The sequence below is a fragment of the Phalacrocorax carbo genome, chromosome 3 (genome assembly GCF_963921805.1).
Source record: "Phalacrocorax carbo chromosome 3, bPhaCar2.1, whole genome shotgun sequence".
Classification (NCBI taxonomy): Eukaryota; Metazoa; Chordata; class Aves; order Suliformes; family Phalacrocoracidae; genus Phalacrocorax; species Phalacrocorax carbo.
The window spans coordinates 77,578,018-77,599,488 of record NC_087515.1 but is presented as its reverse complement, the minus strand read 5'-3'; the positions used below and the strand labels follow the sequence as shown (position 1 = coordinate 77,599,488).

Genomic DNA, 21,471 nt, shown 5'->3' with positions numbered 1-21,471 from the left:
TTTCCAGTACCATAAATTCCCCTTCCTGAGACCAAAGAAAAACACATCTATGGAGAACTACTAGGATTTTAGAACATTGTAAGTAGCAGACCACTAATTACCTGTCAGTATCACCATACACAACGTGAGCACCCCATTTTTTTGTATCGTTCACCAGTTTTATAGCACGCTCCAATGTTTCTCTGGCTTTGTGGACGATGCTGTCCCCAACCTGCAAAGTTAAATTGAAAATCTTTTCTTTATTCTGCTGCTAAACCGAATATTAGCTCTTGGTAAACACATCCTAACTTTGCTTCATGTGTCTATGAAAATTACTATATTGAGACAATATATTTCATGCTTTAAATGCATGTAATAAATAAAAAGGTTGCTTATATTACATCAAAATACCAAGAATTAAATGAAGAACAATAAAAAATTTATTAAGCATTATAATAAAGGAAAATTTGGTTTAAACTTCTTTAAAAGTATTAAAAGTGTAAGGAGCAAGACAAGATCACTTAGGATCATTTTCTCCAGTTATTGGATTCTGATGGTTCTTCCTTTTATGAAAACTGTGAAAGAGCTACAATGTTTTATTTTATTTCCACTATTAGAACAGTAATCTAATCTACCTTTGGAGACAGTTCTACAGAAACGCCAACTCCAGATGCTCTTTTATGGGAATAAGAAAAAGATGACTTTTTTTTTTTTTAAAGGATCACAAATAAAATCCCAAGTTGCTTATTTTCAGTACTACAAATAAAACCCACTTTTACGAAGGCATTCAGATTAAATATGCTTCAAATAATAATAATAGTTTTTCTGCATTTTTATCTACGACCCTTACCTCAGAGCATGGCATTCTTCCAGAAAAATTAGCAGCAGTATAACCAAATGTAAAATTAGCTATATATTTAAGACCCAACTGACGAGCTTCCAGCATTCGAGTTATAGCCTTGTCATGCTTATAAGCCTTCATTGACTGTTTCACCATTATCCTAGTCTTCAAGATTTCTTCTAGCATTCTTGGCAGCACACCCTTTCTTACTGAAGGCTGCCATGAAGGGAACAAAGAAAAAAATTATGTTAAAAAGCCCAACCTAAACAGTTAGGAGTAAAAGCAAAATCCAGAACTGCTAGATAATCACTGTTACGAGACAAATTAATTAGCAAGATGCCCTAGGCACCAACAGTTTGGCTCTTCCCACAAACATTACAAGCAACGTAGAATACAGGCAAAGCTCTTAAGGGCAGGGTAAATAGCTTTTTGTTCTTTGTTTTCATCAGCCTTGCTAATGCAATGTTTAGATAACCTTATTAACTAAAATGGGACTTGAATATTTAACTGTTAATTCTCAAAATGCTAAATGCTAAAGGAATATTATATTTTAAAAATTCTGCAAATATTCTTTAAGTTTTTGTTTTACATTAAATATATGTATGCTGGTGATTGGCTAATTATTTGTATGAGCTCCAGGCCATATTTATTAATTTGTTACAAATCAGCCAGCAGTACACATACCATTAAATGAGAACAATAGAAAGCAAGTCAGGGATTTTCATCTCCCAAACCACGACTCTTTTTCTAGGAAAGCATTCTGCTATACAGGCAGGCAGAAGAGTGAAGTGTTACACACAGATAATTACTGTTTGATCCCCAACTGTACAAGTAAAATACAGTTTAATTATAGATGAAATAAGCCTTCAGTATAAATGAAAGCATAAAGATGACATTTTATTTCCTGAACTGCCAGAAGTTCAGCACTCTGACAAATATCAAAAAACACTGGGAAATGAGAGACTGAACCTTCCCCCTTCTGTCTGCTCTTAATGCAGCAAAATACAAACTACAATATCAACTTGATCTTAAGCTAGTCAGCCGAGAGGAAGCGAAAATGCCTGTCACAGAGCTCTAATACCATTACCTTAACAAAAGCTACTCCACTGGGTGACACTGTGATATCATGCCTAATCTGGTAAAGTAAGTCAGGAGGTACTCTGAGAGATGTACAGCCAAATTTGAATGCATCATATCTAATAAAGAGAAAAATTAAATATGAAGACAATTAATTCACTTACAGCCCAATCAAGCAAAAGCATCAACTCACATTAAAATGCTGATAATGCCAGCAAGGATAGAATCGCAACTGTAATCTCAAGTATAAACAAACATACCGTCGTTTAAAATTTCTTACCTACATGCAAAAGAGACTGGGAATAAAAGTAGTAATAAATGGCTAAATTCCAACACACGTGTAATTTATCAATTCTGTTCTGCATTAATGCATTATATTCAAACGCTGAATTAGTGGAGGCACGTACTCATACTATAATCCCCTATGGAAACCATGCATTTTTACCATGTAACATATTGCACGTATTTTCTTCCTACAAATCCAGAATTTCAGACCAGAAACTTGAACACCTAATGGTGACATGCAGCAAGCACCTTCCCATTCTTTCAAATGTTGTTTTATAGAGGTAATTATAATGAGCAATGATTTTTTTCCCCAATTAATAGAATTAATGTTAAGCTCTGTTAAGTATCTTTTCATTTTGAATAGTTAAGACCAGAGTAAACTACAACTGTTAGAAAGAGAACAATAACGATTTATTAACATAGAGCGGAATAATACTAGTCCAGTTCTGAGAATAGGTAGTGGATTTATGTAACATTTTAACTTATTCTGAAGCGATATTAAAAGCTAGCATCACCACAATAATGGAACAGGTGTACACACATGCACATAGAGATATCGTTTTGCGTTTTTTTTTTTTTTTCTTTTTTAAGCAGAACTGAGCCCAAGTCTGTATTTAATTAAAAATACATATCAATGTGAGTATCTGTGTGTGTACACACATGCTCACCCCCCACACGGTAGATCTTTATAATCTCTATTGTGTAACAGAAAATGGTACTATTCATACATGCCCATTGTTTTCAATGACAACCAAGGGTTTTCAGTACCTTAGAAAAGATGCTAAATTCTCTACAGAATCAAAGTTTGTGAGAAGAGAGTAACAACTTACTTTCCTAAGTTTTCAACGTGTCCCAGGCAGGTTGAAAAACAGTAGTTGTATGCTATCACAATGGAAGGATATAATGACTGGAAATCTAATACAAGAACAGCATTGCTGTAGAAGCGGGATTCTGGTTCCATTATTAAGGGAACACATTGCAGGGCTTTCATTTGAGCTCGCTGCTGGATACTGGGTGTCACAGGAATATAATTCATTGGCTTTGCAACACGCAGCATCATAGACTCCACACGATACTGCAAAACAGTTTGGATGTAATCATTATAATTGCAATTTTTAAAAATGCAGAATAAACATAGGTGTATTAAAACTGTGGAAATATGCACTTATATTTCCTGAATTTGAAGTACAGACAACTGGTTTTCCAAAATAAATAGCCATATTCTTACTTTTAATGTGTGTTTTCTATCACATATAGCGGAACTTTTCCATGTGTTTCCTCATCATTTAGCCCTAATCATTAAAAATCAAGTACTTATCTACGGAAAAAATATGCGGATGGCCATGCTACAGTCAGTGTTAAACTGTTTTTGTTAAGACTTGCAGGACTTTGAAGAAAACAAAGTATAATATGCAGTTGATGACCATTTCCATAGGAACCTGAAGACTGATTTTATTTCAACACTTGGGAAAACAGAGAAATGACATGCAAGTCATATAAGTTGATAATTGTGTCTCCAAGCTTTTGACCATCAGAAGTAAAACTAGAATGTACTTGACAGCAAGAGAACCAAGGGAAGAATCTACGTCAGCCCATTTCAAAATGCTGCTTTGCACTGGGTATCATGCTTTCTCCCTGATGATGCCACAAGAAGTACAGGAAGCATAAAATAACAAAAAGTTTCAGAACTTTCAAGACATCACAATGTCATATATCGAGATAGAAACATGAGAAAAAAACAGTCGTATTTATTAAGGTATTATTCAATGCTTTAGTAAGCTTAAAAATCACTAATAGCCAGGTATTCACTGTGTTCATTCACAATAAAAAACGAAATAGCTGAAAATTATATACATGGGTGTCAAAGGACTGAAAACCCCAAAATATCAAAGAACAATCCTCTATAATCCTAAGATCCTGTGCTTTGTAAGCAATAAAATCACTATTCGAAAGCTCTTTGCCTGACGCACTACATAGTCAATGATTGTAGTGACCAGGTTAGGTATAATTTCTTTAACTTTGACATTATAAATGAACTTACAGAACGAACAGTTTTATTGAGACCCTGCCACCTTACAAATAGATTGGGGTTTGAAAGTGTAGTTTTGCAGCAGCATAAGGGGCTGCTGCCTTGCACTAATTTGTGTCTAGCGATGAGCTCAGATGTGTAATGAGGGGGTCAGGGACTGGGAAGAGCTAGGGGTTTGGTGTGTCCATCCCCCCACCCCCCAGTTTTCAGCAAGTTCTTCAATCATCTGACTAATCATCTATGACCATCTCCTGTTAGATTTGTTTACTCTACTATGGAATATTCAAGATAGCTTAATAAAAAGAAAAAATAACCTTTAAAAAAGGTCTTGTAAAACTTAGAGATACACAAATATATGGAAAAAAAATCTGAAATCTGTTCTTAGTACTGTTCCATTTTAACATCTTTTTCAGCTAAGGAGAAAAGGAATATCTTCATAAAAGGTAGTGATGATTCTTCAGAGTGAAAAAAATTATTTGAGGTGACTGGGAATTGTTGCAACTGCCATTTTCGTGATCTAGAAAGTTTAAATGGAAACAAAACATACATGCACAGGAGGAAAGAGAAAAGAACAGTCAGGATAGAAAATGCAGCATGTTTCTGTTGCTCACTCCCACTCACAGCCACTTGAGAAAATGACAGGCAGAACAGTCTTTGCAGGCTGCAATCATGACAGTTTAAGCATATCTACATTGGCAGTATGCCAGTTCCACCCTTCCTGTCCCTGACTGTACATTCCTCTTCCCTTGCCCCAACACTGGTACTTTTCTGATAACATGGTAAACCATACCGGGAGATGTCAGTGCCCGTGTGCGCCTCCCGCCTACCCCCCCCCCCCCCCCCCCCAAAAAAACCCAAACAACAACAAACCCCAAACCAAACCAAACCCAAAAACAGAGGGCAAGTACCAGCAAGACCAAAAAGAACCTGCACTGACACAGGCAACTGCAGTCAAAGGAAAAAAGGTAGCAATGTTTTTAAATTGGGTTGAATCGTTAAGGGACTGCAGCTTCAGACACTGGTTTCTGGCTGGCTTAAGACAATGCTGCTCTGCTTTGGACATTGTCTTTTTGTCCACGGAAACTGGCAAAATATCAATCCTGCTCAGCTCAGCTTCACGTCCATTAAAAGAGACAGCAAAAAGATGGTAAGAAAGAAGAATTATGGTAGGAAAGAATAGGACAGCAGAAGGGCAGACACGTGAGTGAGAGTAGATGCTCTTGTTTCAGGTGCTGTTCAGGGCCTCATGTGAAGCCATGAACAGAGTCTAGTTAGTCTAGTCACTCAGAACCTGGGCAAGGAAAGCCTTTGGTATTACTGGAGACTGCTGAGGTCTCAAAGAAAGAGAAGTGTCTGTCCAGTTCCCTTTCCCTCTGATGCTACTATCAAAATAAAGAGAACACAGACATCTCACATGACACACCTACTTAATAAAGACAGAGCCCTTGTCTTACCAACAAATCTTACCCAGAGGTTTCTTCACAGGAAATATCACTTAGAACATATTTGATGCAGCTTTGTCTGCCCTGGAAGAAAATCACCTCATCTTTCTATAACATGCTCAATTTTATTTCTTAATATTTTAAAAAGCATTCATTTTCAGACCAAAGTGTGAAAAATATCAACTCAAAGGGAAAACTTAGTGCTCCCAGTCAGTAGAAGAGACTCACTGGCATGATTACATTTGGGGCACTGTATTTTTAACAGCTGTTTTTAGTGTCTGAGACAAACCATTCAATCATTACTGCTTTTGGATTGCCTTTCTTTACGTTTTGATTTCATGTTATGCAAAAGTCTTCTGTGACCTTATGAAAATACATATACTGACTGGAAAGATATTGAACTACTAAAACATTTCATAAAGACTATTTTGCTTTTGTGAAGTGTAAGGAAAACTAAATCTTACCTGGGAGCCTCTTGTTAATACATGTAAGAACTGAATGCCAAAAAGTCTCGCCATTTCACTCGTTCTGTCAATCAAATCCAGTTTGTCTAACAACTGCAGATTCCCACGGACCCGGCTGACATAATGATCAACCATTTTCCATCTGTGAAAGTGAACACCTCATTACAAACAATCAGGAGAGTGCTGCCCCTTCTACCAAGAAGAACATATTTTGATGATAGCTTGTTACAAACCAGCAAATAAAGCTTTCCCTAGGACATTTTCACACCGCTTTTTCAAAAATGTAGTGCACAAAACCATTCATTTATATATTCTAAAGATATACACAGATTATATTACAGCAAACTACTGTTAAGGCATATCTCAGTGACATACTATATCCTGTTTTCCTTACTGCCCTATAGGATTACTAAAACAGAAACTCAAATTTCTCTTCAACTGTTTACCATCTTCATGGTTTTTTTAACCAAGTGGACTTTTGTGGAAAAATCCTTCTGTATTTACAATACCTATCTCAGTTGAATATAAAATTTTAATTTCAACACTAAACCAAGTTTCCGCCTAGCTGAGAAGTATTTAACTTTTACAAAAATTATATGTATGTCATAAATGACATTCAGATCCATACTCAGTTTTATGAATTGTTCATATGACAATACCAAATCACTCCAAGGAAGAGTGAAGCCCAGTGTGATACGTGTCATATAAAGGTATTTTTAAGCAGCTATAGTTACTGTCTTAACATTTTGCACACCGTTTTGTACTATTTTTAAGTCTAGCTTGGTTGACATACACTGTGAAGTAAACCAGAAACCTGACAGTTCATTAAAAGTCCATCTGATTAATAGTATATACAAAACTTACAGAACTTCAAAATAGTGCACCTATTCAGATATGTGGAAATCGTAACTAAAAATTTGTTTTGTTTTTGCGTAAACAGAAAAATACACAAAGGTGAAATGTTGAGGGTATAACTACACAATGGAACACAGCAGAACAGCAGAGTAAATAAGCTCATGTTGCTGCATATAGACTGTTCTAGTACCTGAGCTAAACTGATTATTTCTTCCTATGCTGACTTTAGCTTATACCTATCCAATGATAAGAACCTGGCCTTATAATAACAAAATGGATTAACAGATCATTCATTACCTGTAGACATCTGCCTTATTATCAAACCAATCAGACAGAACTCGGAAAGTAAATAAAGGAAAACGTTGATGAAGAACATGAAAGCCCACATTTTCAAAAGTGTAATTCGTTAGATTCACCTAGGAAGACAGAGAGGATGTGTTACCATGCATGATGTCTTTCAAAGTCAAAGAAATCTCTACTTTTTAAAAACAGTAACAAATAAATTTATTCACTTTCTATTTGTATTCTTTGTTAGAAAGGTAAAGATTTCTACTTGGAAGTCCCTAACTATTTAGAAGTCAGGAACGAATATCCCTCATCAATTGAAAAGAATACGCAGAATTAAGTAGGTCGCAAAGATCAGGTCTGAATTCGGTCAGAACAAGATTTGCAAAGACTGAACCATTTCAGTATTAAATGTAAGGTCATAAACAACAAAACAATGAGTAATTCTGACAGCTTAAAATAAGTTCAAGTATTTAGTTTAGTAAAAGCACCATATGAGACAAATCGCTAAAACAGGTAAGTTGTTCTCAAAACCCACAAAGAGTGGAAACAGAATACCATAAAGAAACATCACTGAAAGATAAGGGCTTCAGTATTTTACATTTTAGTGAGATGCAAAATCCATTCTCAAAGTAGCAAACTGCTCTACTTGAAAAGGTGTACAAAGAACAAAAAGTTACGTAAGTTACATGAAATTTTCAACCTAGTCAACAATAATTGAAAAAACCCAGTAAGTCAAATACATTAACCTTGTAAAAACTTTACCTCATTTCTCATCATTCTCCAAATATTTAAGATAATTCGCCCAACAATATGTATTTCACTCATTGTTTCTGATCCATATTCATCCAGCTCAGCTGCAAATCTGTTCTCCTTCTTTTCGTCTAAAGACATTAAAAGAGAATATATTTAGACAAGTTACAGAACAGTCAAGACCAGATCAAGCTATCCCCTCTTCCAATTTGAGCTCTCTAGAAAAGTAAGAATTCATAAAGACTGTTACCAATTGCATGAGGTTATTTATTTACCAGTCTTCTACATGATCTCTAAAGAAAACTCCCCTAGGTTTTTCTGCCCTTACACATCCCTCTGAAGATAACTCTTACTTTGGTTTAGTTGAAATGGTGTCCGTGACAATATATTCTCCATAGCGAATATATTGGTTAAGCAATGCTGAATGTTACCTGAGAGCTAGCTGCATGGCACGGTAATGCACAAAAATAATAAAAAAAGTAATTTCTGCCCTAAAGAGTTTATAACTCAAGGCTTTACTTGCCATAATCTTATACAGTTGGAACCAGGTCATGGGAGAGAAAACTCCGTGCTTTTCATACAGTAAAAGCAAACCCACAGCAGTGGGAGCAGCAGAGATGAGTTCTCGATAGCACAAATGCAAAGAGAAGGAAATAGGAAGAAACAAATGCAGAGGCAGAAGTAGCACTCTGTATCCTTCTGTAAGAGAGCGGTGACTACAGTACAGGAAAGATATCCTCTTTTGCCATCCTTGGGTTTTTTTTTCATGCTTTGAAATACTACAACACAAGAGAAGACAGCCTATTTGGTAAATGTTTCTTGAAACTGTCTTTTTTTCAGTCAAGCTAAGGCTACTGATTTTGTATTCTTTCCTGAGTTTACGCAGATGGTTTTAAAAATGTACAATACAGGTTAAAATTCAATATGAAAGCACACTGTATTATTTGATCCTCCAATCTTGTTCCTTCTTACTATAATGGAAGAGAAAGAACTTTTGAGGCATTTTTGCCAGAATTCTAAATCCATACCCATTTTTAAACTGTTGTCTGTGTACTCTGCTGCTACTCATTTATCAGATACCCCTACTAATAAAAAGCAGAAAATTTTGGACAGTATGTACAGAAATCTGGATACACAATGCTTTGCAATAATGATCAGAACTGAGCAATTACTTCCTCAGAGAGCCATGAAGCACGTTTACCCTTGAAGACAGAAGTAAAAATTGCCTGAAATTCTGCAGAACTGCTGTGAAACAAGATAATACAGACTAACTTCGTATGTTGATCTTTCAAATGTATATTGCATCAATCAAAATATGGTTAAGAAGAAAACCTATTTGTCATTTACTGACCTTATCAATAGATCATAGAGCCTTGACAAAATTTAGCAGACCTTCCATACGCTCTATCAAAATCACACTATCTTTTCAACCTCCTTATCGTTTCAGATTTTTAAGGAGGAAAAATAGCAATTTCTCTTTTCATGTTTGGATGGAAAAGAAAAGCCCCACAAGCAGCAACATTTTTCCTTCTGCTTTTCTTAATTTCTACAGGCTGGATCTCCTGTGAAAGTGAGGAGCTTGCATTTCCCCCCTCACCCTCTTTTTTTTTTAATTGGAAGCAGAAACTATCAGTTAGTTCTGCTTTCTGCAGTGTCATCCTAGTTCTCCTTTGACTTGTTTAGGAGATTCCCTGTGTTTCTTAAGTTTGCTTCACATCTTGCTGGTAAAGATGGGCAACGAAGTATACTGCAGTCACAAAAGAGACCCACTACCCTAACGAACAAGAGACTCTGCATGCGATGAGCATCGCAAAATTACAAAAACCTGCAGTGCTCTACAACTGGGGTGGGGAATATACCACCAGAACCACGTGACCCTCTTTAGAAACAAAGTTGTTAAGAAGCAGAACTGGACATTATTCCTATCTTTCTAGTGTGTGAGATGAAATAAAAGGAAGTCTCCTCTCATCCTCTGTTACCCACACCCTAACTTTGAACTGTGATGCAAAGGAGGAAACAGGAGGCCACAGTGCACACACAAAATGCCACTACGCACAGGCACAGTACTCACTTCTCTTGTGGTGTGTCCTAATGACTTATGAATAGTTCACTTGTAAATGGCAGAGGCAGCACCAGACTCAGCCAATAAAGCAAAACCAGAGAGAAGTCCAGCTTTCTTTTTGTTAAGTTGAAATCACAGGAAAGGGAAGGAAAAGTACCTTCCATCTTTATTTCAATAGGAGGAAAGAGGAGCATACTGCTTGAAGGAGCACTTCCTGTTCTGAAAATACAGCATGTGAAGAAGGGAGGGAAATATGAAGCATAGGGGTTGGAAAAGCAAGAGGAACATAGATGGGGTCAAAACCATGGACAAGGAGGCCACAAAGCAACAGAGAACACAACACTTGTACGTTTGTGGTCATGCATGCAAGCCCACACTTATGGCATGACATTTTTGGGAGGAGCTCATTAGTGCGAACATCTTATCTTTCTCCTGCAGTTCAGTCAAAAAAGAATAATTACTTACCTTGCAATAACACTAGTTCTCAGAAACATTTTAAGTGTTATGTATTCCACTTCTGGGTGTGCAATCTATCACCTGGCACAAGAACATCTGTATTACGAATACCAGTGCTGTGGAAATCGTGCCTGTCCTGCATGCCTACCCTAATTTTATGTCCAAAGATGTTAAGGGCTACAACCCTCGTTTCCTTCACTGGAACTGAACCCATGTTGGTGGGATATCATAGCTGTAGGGAAGGAAGCCCGACTGTGAAATACAGAAGGACATCACCATTAAGAACCATACAGTTCCCAGAGGAGTAACCTTCCTTCTTTGAGGAACTCTACACATGTATCTCAATTCCAGCAACTTGAACCATAGCTTATGTCATGAAGACGGGTACTACCGAGAGCTTTCCTAATGTAACTGTTGATTCTGCATAAACTACCGTGCAGACATAGCTGATGTGCAAGACAAGAGGTGTGACTCAGCCTTTGAGAACAAAAGCAGAGACACATTAGTTACCTGTCTCAAACTGACGACATTGTTCAGCCATACTTCTACAGCAGAGCAGTAAACCTTTGGGATCTTTGGAGATTGTAACACTTACCATTCCTCTTAAAGACATTGCAAATCTTGAAGTGTAAGGGGTTAAAAGTTTTTCTGAACATCCTTCAGTACCTCTGAAGACTGTATCCAGAAGCATTATTATTGCAATCAGCGTATAATTTCAATTTGAGTCATCAGATGAATTTAACAACAAGGTTCATGCAATCGATTATTCCTAAAGAACAATTTCAGACCTTTGGGCTGAAGAAGGAAACTTGTGACTTTTGATGGCCAATTCATATTTAAACTGTCATTTTTTCCTGTTTTCATATATGAAGTATTTAAAAATTCACCGAGGACCAGTTGCCAACAACTTTCAACTGAAGATGCAAATTTGTTCTTATGTTTTCTTGTCTTTGGGAGGTCTCTATAACTCAGACCTTTTCTAAACAGGTCACAGGTTATGAAAAGCACCAAAAGATTCTGAAGGCATCAGAAGAGTACACAAATATTCAAACCTCAAGGAAGGAGCGTGTGAACACAGCTCTTCTAAAACCTCATGTTCTCCTGGCTGGGCACACTGGGTGCCAACATAAAAGATGCTATTGCTGTACTGGGTAAGCCCAAAGATGCAGCTAGTGCAGTAGTGTGTTCTATCAAGTACCCAAAAGCAGATGCTTCAAGAGCAGGGGAAGCAGCGATTGATAATGTCTCTAGAACTCTCCTATCTTATAACCTTTTGCAGCTTCCTGTGCCAGACATTATTTTCACATATATAATAGTTGCCAATGGATTTTTCTTCCAAGAATTGATCTCCTCTTAAATCAACATACTCTTTAAGCATTTGTACTACCTTGTGGCAAGGAACTCAGCAGTTCAAAAACCCAGGGGTGAAAATCGACCCCTATTCTGTAGCTGCTATTCGCTAGCTTCATTTGATGATTTCTGGTTCTCGCACTGGAAAAGACCATGAACAACCAAATCCATATTTCCCTTTATATCCTTCAAGATTTCATAGTTTTTTACCTTCCTTACCCAGTTTTGCCTCTTCTGGAATCCTAACTTACTGAATTACTAGGCACATTTGGATTACCCTTCTCATCTTTACCAATTCTCCTATATCCATTTTGATGGGGGAAAGTTTATGAAGAGGCTAGAACAGCAGTATCTGAGGTGCAAGCACACTACAGATTTTTACATTTACATTAATTATTTTATAGTTTCCTTGCTCTGTAATTCCTAACATTTCATTTGCTTTTTCAACCATTACAGAGTAACAGGATCAAGTTTTTAATAGGGCAATCGCAAAAAAGCACTTCTTATTTCATGGCTATTTAGTCTCTGTACAGATCTTTGGCAAGAGTCCTGACAAAAGCAGCTTTTTCAATCATTTTGATTTTTAAAATCGTATCTCCCTCATCCACATCTTCTCAATGACTGCAAAGACCTACAACAAATTTTTTGAGACAGTTTTTAATTTTACAAAGTCATCTTGACTCTTCGCAGGTGCAACACAGTTATTTAGCTGTTCACTAAGTGCATGCTTCAGAACGATAGCTTCTATTGATTGGCTAAGTATAGGCACTCTCCTGGATAACTTTCCCCAGGTTTTCAAGAAAAAACCCAAACCGATCTTCTTCTGACTGTTGGAGGAAAGCATCAGCACTTGGGCCAGTAAAATTTGTCCACAGTACAAGAATGGCTATTGAAAGTAAGGATCTTATTACAGAGCTACTGACCAGCACTGCTCAGGAACATCTTTATGCCCTCGTATCCCAGCCAGAGAAACCACGAATAATGATTATGACAGGTACCCTGAATGACATCTACATATGACTGAAGCCAAGGAGAAGCGAGAGAAGGTTTGGTAGCAGAAGAACCTCCAGTAACTGAAAACTTAACGCACACAACTACTGAAAATGAGTCTAGGTTCATGGATACAAGACACACCCAGAAGTGGAATACACAAGGAATTAAAAAATTCAGAGAACACTGAAAACCAGAATCTCATTAGTATTTCAGATCTTTTTTGGTGTATGGTTATACCTATAACAACACAATAGCAACAATGAAAAAAAAGGTCCATCTGAAGAAATACTCAGCATTTATTTTTTAAAATTTATTAATAATCTCTGTTCCAATAGTTTCTATTGGAACTGAACTGAAACCCTATAAAATAACTTACCTGGCACACGAGAAATCATCTGGCATAAATCAACATTTAATGCAGCAGCCCTCTGTAAGAGATAACCCCAGGAATGCATCTGGACTTCATAGCCTAACAAAATGTCTGGGTCATATCTAAAGAGGGGGGTGAAAAGGAAAGTGAGCTTCATATTATTTAAGAAAATATTTTCTATGAACAGAGTATAAACAGGATTTCATTCAAATCACGTTGAGTTTAAAAAAGAAGCAGCCACAATGGGTTTCTATGAAGGCAGCATCTGGACGAGGAGACAATATTTAAAACAATCTTTTAGGATTTTCAGCAACATTCAACAGAAAAATAGTTATTCTAAAAATTTTTCATTTGGGAATATTTTTTTACATACTTCTATTATTTCAGTCTTTACAAATAAAGAACAAAATCTAGGTCTAATCAGGTTTTATCAGTGGAATCAGGCTGTATTGAGCATAAATGGAAACCTAGCTACCAGCACAAGACAGATGTGCCATGAAATATTGTCCTGTCCTCAAGTTTGTTGTACTATTTTCCTTTATGAAATCTAACAGAATTTGCTATTAGACTACTTGAATGTTTTGCAAATAACAATGTGTCATGCATATGAGATATAGAGAGATATATATTATGTAGCATATAAACTTATAATAATCAGAGGACACTTCTCATCCTAAATGGTGAAAGTTGGGAAAGTTACAATTTGCAGTTAAGTGAGAGCGGTCAAAACTGACACGTGGAGAAAAGAGACCATATCTACCATCTCCACTTAAATACCTCTTCCTTTAACCTTCTTTCTATAAGATACACAAGAAAAAAATTTGGTTTATGCTGTATCTCATGCCAGGTGGAAAATTTGAGTGGCTCAGGTGTGACAAAAAGGAAAGTCAGAATTGTCTTCTGACACAGTCACTTCTAGTTAGGCTCAGAGAAAAGCTGACTAGACAGAAGGACAAACAAGGTGGCTTCAAAGTCAAAGCACAGGTAGGAGTTAGCTTGGAGGAGCCTGTATCACCTACCTTTTGAGTAGGCACTATTAAAACCAGAAGTCATGATCTGGTCACTTGCTGAAGAGACTAAGAATGATTTTCTTGGGCTGGGCAGAATGAGACTGGCCAAAGTAACATCAGATATCTGTTATTTTTATAGTGTTATTTATTTTCTGTTTTTTTAAAAGAGAAGCTTCACTGGGAAGAATAGCTGCTTCTTTCAATGCAGCTCAGGCAAGGGGTTTTGAGTTCCAGCAGGCAGCATTCAATACAACTGAATGACAAAAGGGCAGCTGTCAGGAAATAGAGGACTGGGCAACAGGCTGAGGGTCCTGTACCACCATCTATGCCTAACCCCACAACAGGATGCAGGCTTGTAGACCTTACTTTATGGGAGAAGTAGGCAGGGGCCTTGGCTTATGAAGAGGATCTCCGTACTTTTTGCATCCTTAAACACAAAGAATGCCAACACTTCCTGACTGTTGGATGTAGGAGAATACCCCTTCCCTAAATCCTAAGTTAAAGTTGCATCACAGACATTACAAATGAAGCTTCAGACTTCATCGTGAAAGCATCTTCTTTCCTTGTGCATCCCAGCCAGAGGCAGATGACAACTCATTTTCAAGTAACTAACTACTCTGAGAACAGCTCCAGAAAAGAGCTTCTCCACACTTCTGCCACGGACACTCACTTTCGGTGAAAAATAAAGGGAAAAGTATTTGAATCTTCCTACTCAGCATGGCTATCTCAATTTGGGCTTTTGCACCAGCCAGCAGGAGCTGCAAAAATCCCTTTTACCACCTACTTCTCCTGTGAAGGAATGGTTTGGATACAATTTTTGGCTAAAGCAGAAGATTCTAAAGTAAGCTTTATTTTCTAGCATTCTAGAGAAAGTAGAAGAACTAGCACTTTGTATTTGGGGGGTATTTTGCCATCTGCTGTTAATGCCAAATGAATGATTATTTGGTTTTGGAGACAGGAAATTATCAGCAGTGGAAGCAGTAAATTTACTAATTTTGGAAGCCTATTCTACCAGCAGTACAAACCCAGAGCCTACTTGGAACAATCTATGGACAAAGGAATGAAGCTAGCCTGCAGTTCCCTCCAGCAGCAGAATCAGTGTCAAAAAGGAGTTATGACCCCTTGCTGCTCTGCACAACATACAATTGCCAACTGAGGCTCCAAAATTATGAATAGCTCCATCTATGCTTTGAAATAAAGAGGAATTATGGAATGGTTTATACAATCATGGAAGTGTAAAAAATACGTTAAAAATTTAACATATTTTCACATTAATACTTGCAGCTAAACTATCCTGGTCCTAGCATACTTCAAAACACTACTGATTATTTAAAATTAAGGAAGTAGTAATTTATGCTCATATTTGAAAACTGGTTTCACATAATTCAAAATGGAAAATACGTGTAGATGTTATGCAGGGCAAGACGTTATGCAGATGGGTTCCGTGACAGATGCAAACACGAATGAGAAGCTTCTGAAGAACTGCTATGTGGTACATAAAACAGTATTCATTATGCCAGCAATTGCTTGTTTTGAACAGAAACAAGCATACAGTTTGGAAGCAGCAAGTTGCCATAACTATGTGAGCAGCTACCACCTGTGATGAAGGACAGTTGCTTTGGGTTTTTCCTTGCCCAGGTAGTGTATTACCTCCCTCACTTCCTACTTAACCAAATTTCAGTGGGCTATTACATCACTACTGCAAATACCCCCATTTGCATTGCAGCTGAATACATTTCATCAATTCTTCAGCTAATCTTACTATTCTCTTTTAAGCTAATGAATAAAATGACCTCTGTAAACCATCTGTATATAATCTCAAGAATTGTCTCTCTAGTATCCTGCAGATAGGAAGATGTTTTATATGACAAGACATAAAACCACCTTGACTTATGTTTTCAGATACATGCATTTTCATATATAAATAAATAATATCTAAAAATATTATATGTTTTAATGGATTTTTATTTAAATTCACATGTAGATTGGAAAGTTTATTACTCTAAAGATTAGAAAAAAACTCAGTATGCTAGTTTTGAACTCAAGTCTTGCTTGTACAGGCCATTAGGGATTGGCTATAATGGCACATTACTGAGTCACAGGGTATCACTTTACAGTGCATTACTTACTCTACTTTTCCTATCCAACTAGACACTGCACATACTTTAAGGGGAGGGTCTCATTTAAATTAATTTTGGCATCTCAAGTTTTCTAAGCTGGTCTCTCTATTGTCACACACTGGGCCTCTTTGTGTGAACTATTCCTTGTATTTTAGCCACCTCCTGCAGAATGAGATCCTGTTCTTTCCATTTAACATACATAGTGATGACAGTAGCTACTTAGACATTGACAATGAAATATATATGTCTAAGTTTCAGTCAGATGACTCTCATACAAAGCTATCTACATGGAAAAATCAAGGCAGAGTAGCTAGTAAATGGTGAATTCAAACCCTACTATAAATTCCCTGTAAACACAGTCCCTTAGTCTCAGTTTCCCATATTGAAAACTTGGATCCAGGCGGTATGCTTCTGAAAGCATGAGAAGTGATAAACATACTACCAACAATTGAGTGGTGCAGATACGGCAGTAAATTACACAAATTTGATTTGTATGTATATCTGTATGCATTCACAATGTATATGCACAAACGACTGTAATTAGTATTAACAAATTTGTGGATGCTTAGGTATTGCCTCAACTTTACAATAAAAATAATTTTTGGTTAAGTGTATGTCTGTATTATCTCTGAAGAAAAAACACAGTTATATTAAATTCAAGTAGAACTCTTTTCTACTGAACAACACTTGGGACCCCAAACTCCTACACTACAGTATGCATAAGGTCTACCTTACACAACAGGTTTAACAGACCTATCAGATTTCTTGCACCTAACACGAGGTGCTGCTGTTTCTTGCTACTTATTTCCTTGCTGATCAACTCCATTCTCCATTTATGCAGCAGAATTGCCCTCTCCTGCAGCCCAGTCCCACGTACCAGCTGTACCGATGGACCAGTGTGTCATTTGTTGAGACCTCCTGTGGTGTTCTTTTTGCTATTAGAGAAGAAGAGATGCCTGGAGCTAAAAGAGGACATTATTCCAAATGGGAAAATGAACAGGTAAACCCAAGGTTTAGCTGATGTGAGCTCAAAAGTCTGTCTCTCTCTCGCTTACTCTCTCCCCTTTTCATGTGGTAACACAGAGACGACAGGCTGTGAGCTAAGGAGAGGACAAGCTTTAAATTTTTCATCCTCCCTTCTCACAGTTTTTACAGTATACTATCCAGTTGGTCTTCATCATCAGTTTAAGCTGTTTTATTAAAAGAAATTGTAATGAAACCAGCTTTTACACCTGCAAGAAACTAGGAAGTCATAATACTGATATTTGAAAGCTGCTCCCTAGGACTAACACGACAGGAATAAGAGGTGTGCCTGCCAACACAGTGCTCTTTTGTTAAAAGGATGGGCACTGATACTGCTTTGCATGCTGTAGCCAGTCTCTCTGCAAGGATGAAAAGCAGCATTTATACTGGCAGGATTTAAGGACGACAGCATTAGCATTCAACTCATACATGCTGCAGAGAGAAGAAATGCGATTATTTTCCTTTCTAGCTAAGTCGTATGTACTGTTATGCCATCTCTTCCTCTTTCTCATTCGACAATTTCATGAATGAACACTAAAGCTCCCAGTTACGCCTTCCCTTCTGTCATGTGTCTGGTTTTCCTGACTGCTATTTTTCTTCCAGCTAAAATTAAGAGAAAAAAAGGGGGGAAAAAATTAGGCCAGACCTATGATACAGACAGAAGCAGTAACTGTGCATGGCAGCAGAATACTTGGTGACTCAAATACATAACTCCAATCTCTGAAAACATTTTTCCAGTTTGCTTTGGACAATAAAAATCCATCAAGTTGATACAGGACATTAAAGATTTCTACAGGAAAATGCCACAGAAGATGATACTGGCCTGGGAAAAGAACGTTAGATTAACACATCTCTATTTTAAAAAGAAAACATTGCTAGAGCATTTATGGAAGAATACATCATACCTATACAAAAGATTAACGTCATACTTTACAAGAAAAACTACAGAACATCTTTAAACGTTAACAACTGATTAATTTACAGATGTTTTATCCCCAAATTTTTAAAGAAAAATCCTACAACTTTATACTCTGTTTTTGTACTTTTATCAGAAACTACTTCCATTGGGACAAAGAGCTGTGGGTGGCTGGTGAGTCTCAAGTAGCAGTGAATCTACTACTTTCAAGTCTGCCTGTTTCCACATCCTCCGCACATCACAGAGACAGGGACTGTGCATTCCCACACAAATTACCCAATTTTTGCTCCTCTCATGGCTGCGGGACCAGCTCTTTTCTGCTATCTGGTAGTATCTGCATTCACATAAGAGTGACACAATTTGCCTGAAAACTGTAGGAGAGGCCCAGACATTTAATTTCTCTTTCATGGGAATCCACTGCTCCATCAGGCTTGGATATCTCTAGTTCTCCAGTGTTTTTCAAATCTCCAAGACAAACATTCTTGTAGTGTTCCCTTCCTCCTCCTCAAACAGCCGGCTTTCCTGTGTTTTGTACTGACTGGTTTATGAAGCTATGTCAATGTGTTTACTCTTTTTTTTTATGCCTTTAGGTTGAGATAGAGAGGTGGCCCTGTTTTTCTTTTTCAAGCAGACATTCTTCCAATTTTCCTCCCAAATCATTGCAGCTGACACCTTACGATAAAGAGAGAGTCTATTCAAGAAGGCTGTTCAGGCAGCATGACAGAATCCTTTAGGACAGCAATACAGATACAGGCTCCATCTCAAGAAAAAAGTTTAATTTCCGCTATGACAACTCCAAAGAGCCTACAACTTGACTCTCTGTGCTTGTAGATTATCCACACTGGCTGCACAGGATGGGAAGGAGGTTGTTTCTCAGTTGCTTTATGCCAGTTTTGAGCTGAAGTTTTATTTTTTTGTTTACAGCCAGAGGACAGATTACCAAGGAAAGGAGAATTGGACCTATGTAGGTGAAGCTTCCTCTGAAATTCTGAGACAGCTGTCAGGGTACCAAGAGCCACTTCAATTATGCTTTTCTTTGTTGCAAATCCATGTTGTTTATTCTTCCCTGCCTCCTCCAAACTCACATCTATGGCTCTTCCCTTCAAACTGTTTCCTGCCTCTCAACCCTCAAGCAGCTCAGTATTTCAGTACCTTTTAAAGAGAATTCTCAAATTCCCTTTACAATGATGTGTTGTCCTTTAGCTATCTCTATGTAGATTTTGATACTCACACTTGTAAGTACTCCCATTCCACAGCTGAATCACTCTCACTAATAATCTCCTAGAAATAAAGGTGCTTATTCCCCTCAATATTTGGGCAAATCTGCTAGTTTTCAGCTTAGATGAAACCACAAATCACAATTCTAGGCAAACAACCAGGTCTTCTTCTGGTCTACAGACCTCAAGATGACTTATCTTCATTTGCCAACTGCTTCGAGTTAATCAGAGACATCTACTGATTTCACAGAAGAACATTTAACCTGGTATTCACTTTATGGATGCCCAGTGGAAACATACATTACTCCTACTGTGCTCATTCAAATCTAGCACATGCTGAACAACTTCACTGTGAAGGTATAACTGAATCCAACTTCAGCTCATCAATTCCAGTGAACTTTCTGGAGCAATACTTATCTTCAGTGAAGATGAACCAGAGCAACTTTAGCTCTGCTATAAAAAGTTAGATTTGAGAAACACTCTTCAGTGACAAAAAGCTAGTGGTGCAGCCCAAGAATAAAACAACAGCAAGTATTAAAATCTCACTAATTCATCACTCTCTGCTTCAGCACATGTGTCCCTCAATATCAACCAGGACATTATAAAGACTATTTGTGTAGATACTCTAGGTCATTTGTTCTAAGACAAAACACTTGCAGATTTATCATGGAAAAAGAGACTGATGAGCTAAGAGTATTGCAGGAAGTGATACATTTCCCAGGAATCACTTTTCCTTCATCTGTATGCTGGGAACAGTGCTCAAGAATTCTCTGTTGTGCTCTTCCAGAGTTTACATCGACTGACAAGAAGTGACAGAATCAACTGTTTCTTATATTCAATAACCAGAATAGAATAAAACCAAAAGGCCTAAAAACAGAGAAGTAGAAGGCTGGGACTTGAAACAAATGAGTATGTTCCACAACGTCACATATATGAAATAAGAGCAAGAATTAGGCCAACTACAAGAATGACTAGAAATGGGAACAAGAATTCTTCAGTTGGACTGCATAAGACAATTCTTCCTACAGCTGAGGTACCCACTGTTCAGTGCACCAACAAATTGATGAAGTCTGCTCCTGGTATTGACACTCAAGACTGAATATATATTCTGTCATTCACTATGCCAGGAATCTGGCATTTCATTCTTCTACCCTTCCCTCCAACACCCAAAGAGGCCAAGAACATGAACCAAAAGCAAGCTGCAGTCATGCTGGGCATGCTATATGGTCACAAGAACCTATCATCCTCTAGCATGATGCATACGTCAGTAAGATACTGATATGGTCCTCTGCTGATGAATTAAGGTGGTTTTCAGTTTTGCTCCATGAACCCCAAGTGGTAACGCTTCTTAAACATGACCTGATTGTTTTCTTTCTCTAACCTACCAGACCTACTATTAGATGCACCTACCAGAACAACTAGAGTACCCAGCTTGTGCTGGAAAAAATAACATTAAAAACAGCAACAGAAGATTATTTTAAAAATAATTTTTGATGCTGAAAGTTTTCATTAAAGCTGCTTGCCTGTTCACTTCCCATTGAGGAAGATTTTTGCAGTCCACTACTTTTTAATCAAGAAGCTCTACCATACTTCTTCCTTCAGTTAAAGCTACTCTGGGCCTAGACACTTGTTTTGTGCTTATAGAAAACATTTACTCCAGCAAAATTTCCTATTCCCTTTCACCTAGGCTACAGAAAATAAAGGGGAAAAAGAGCTGCGATCTGTAGATGTGGTCCAAGTTTTAAAAACATACTTCTTGAGAGTTCAGCATAAGTCTGATTCCTTAGGAGGGAAGCAGACTAAGATGACAAGAGCAGTCTGCCCCTCCATTAATAGATCTAATCTTTTATCTTCCAGGAATACAAGTTAACTAACTCAATCTTTGAAGATAAAGTTGTTGAGTCAAAAAGGCATGCTAGCACAGTGTTGAAAGAGATTTTTCTT

General features: G+C 37.4%; 1 protein-coding gene across 1 annotated transcript in view; it reads right to left on the bottom strand.

The window, feature by feature from the left end:
• Window positions 1-21,471, bottom strand: part of REV3L (REV3 like, DNA directed polymerase zeta catalytic subunit) — a 126,144-nt gene that overhangs the window by 11,035 nt on the left and 93,638 nt on the right. The window contains exons 19-26 of the mRNA XM_064447455.1: window positions 13,248-13,363; window positions 8,023-8,141; window positions 7,270-7,388; window positions 6,118-6,259; window positions 3,013-3,257; window positions 1,908-2,016; window positions 830-1,036; window positions 102-211 (exon numbers count right to left, since the gene is read on the bottom strand). Of these exons, the coding sequence (XP_064303525.1) occupies window positions 102-211; window positions 830-1,036; window positions 1,908-2,016; window positions 3,013-3,257; window positions 6,118-6,259; window positions 7,270-7,388; window positions 8,023-8,141; window positions 13,248-13,363 (1,167 nt within the window). The remainder of the gene's footprint in view (window positions 1-101; window positions 212-829; window positions 1,037-1,907; window positions 2,017-3,012; window positions 3,258-6,117; window positions 6,260-7,269; window positions 7,389-8,022; window positions 8,142-13,247; window positions 13,364-21,471) is intronic.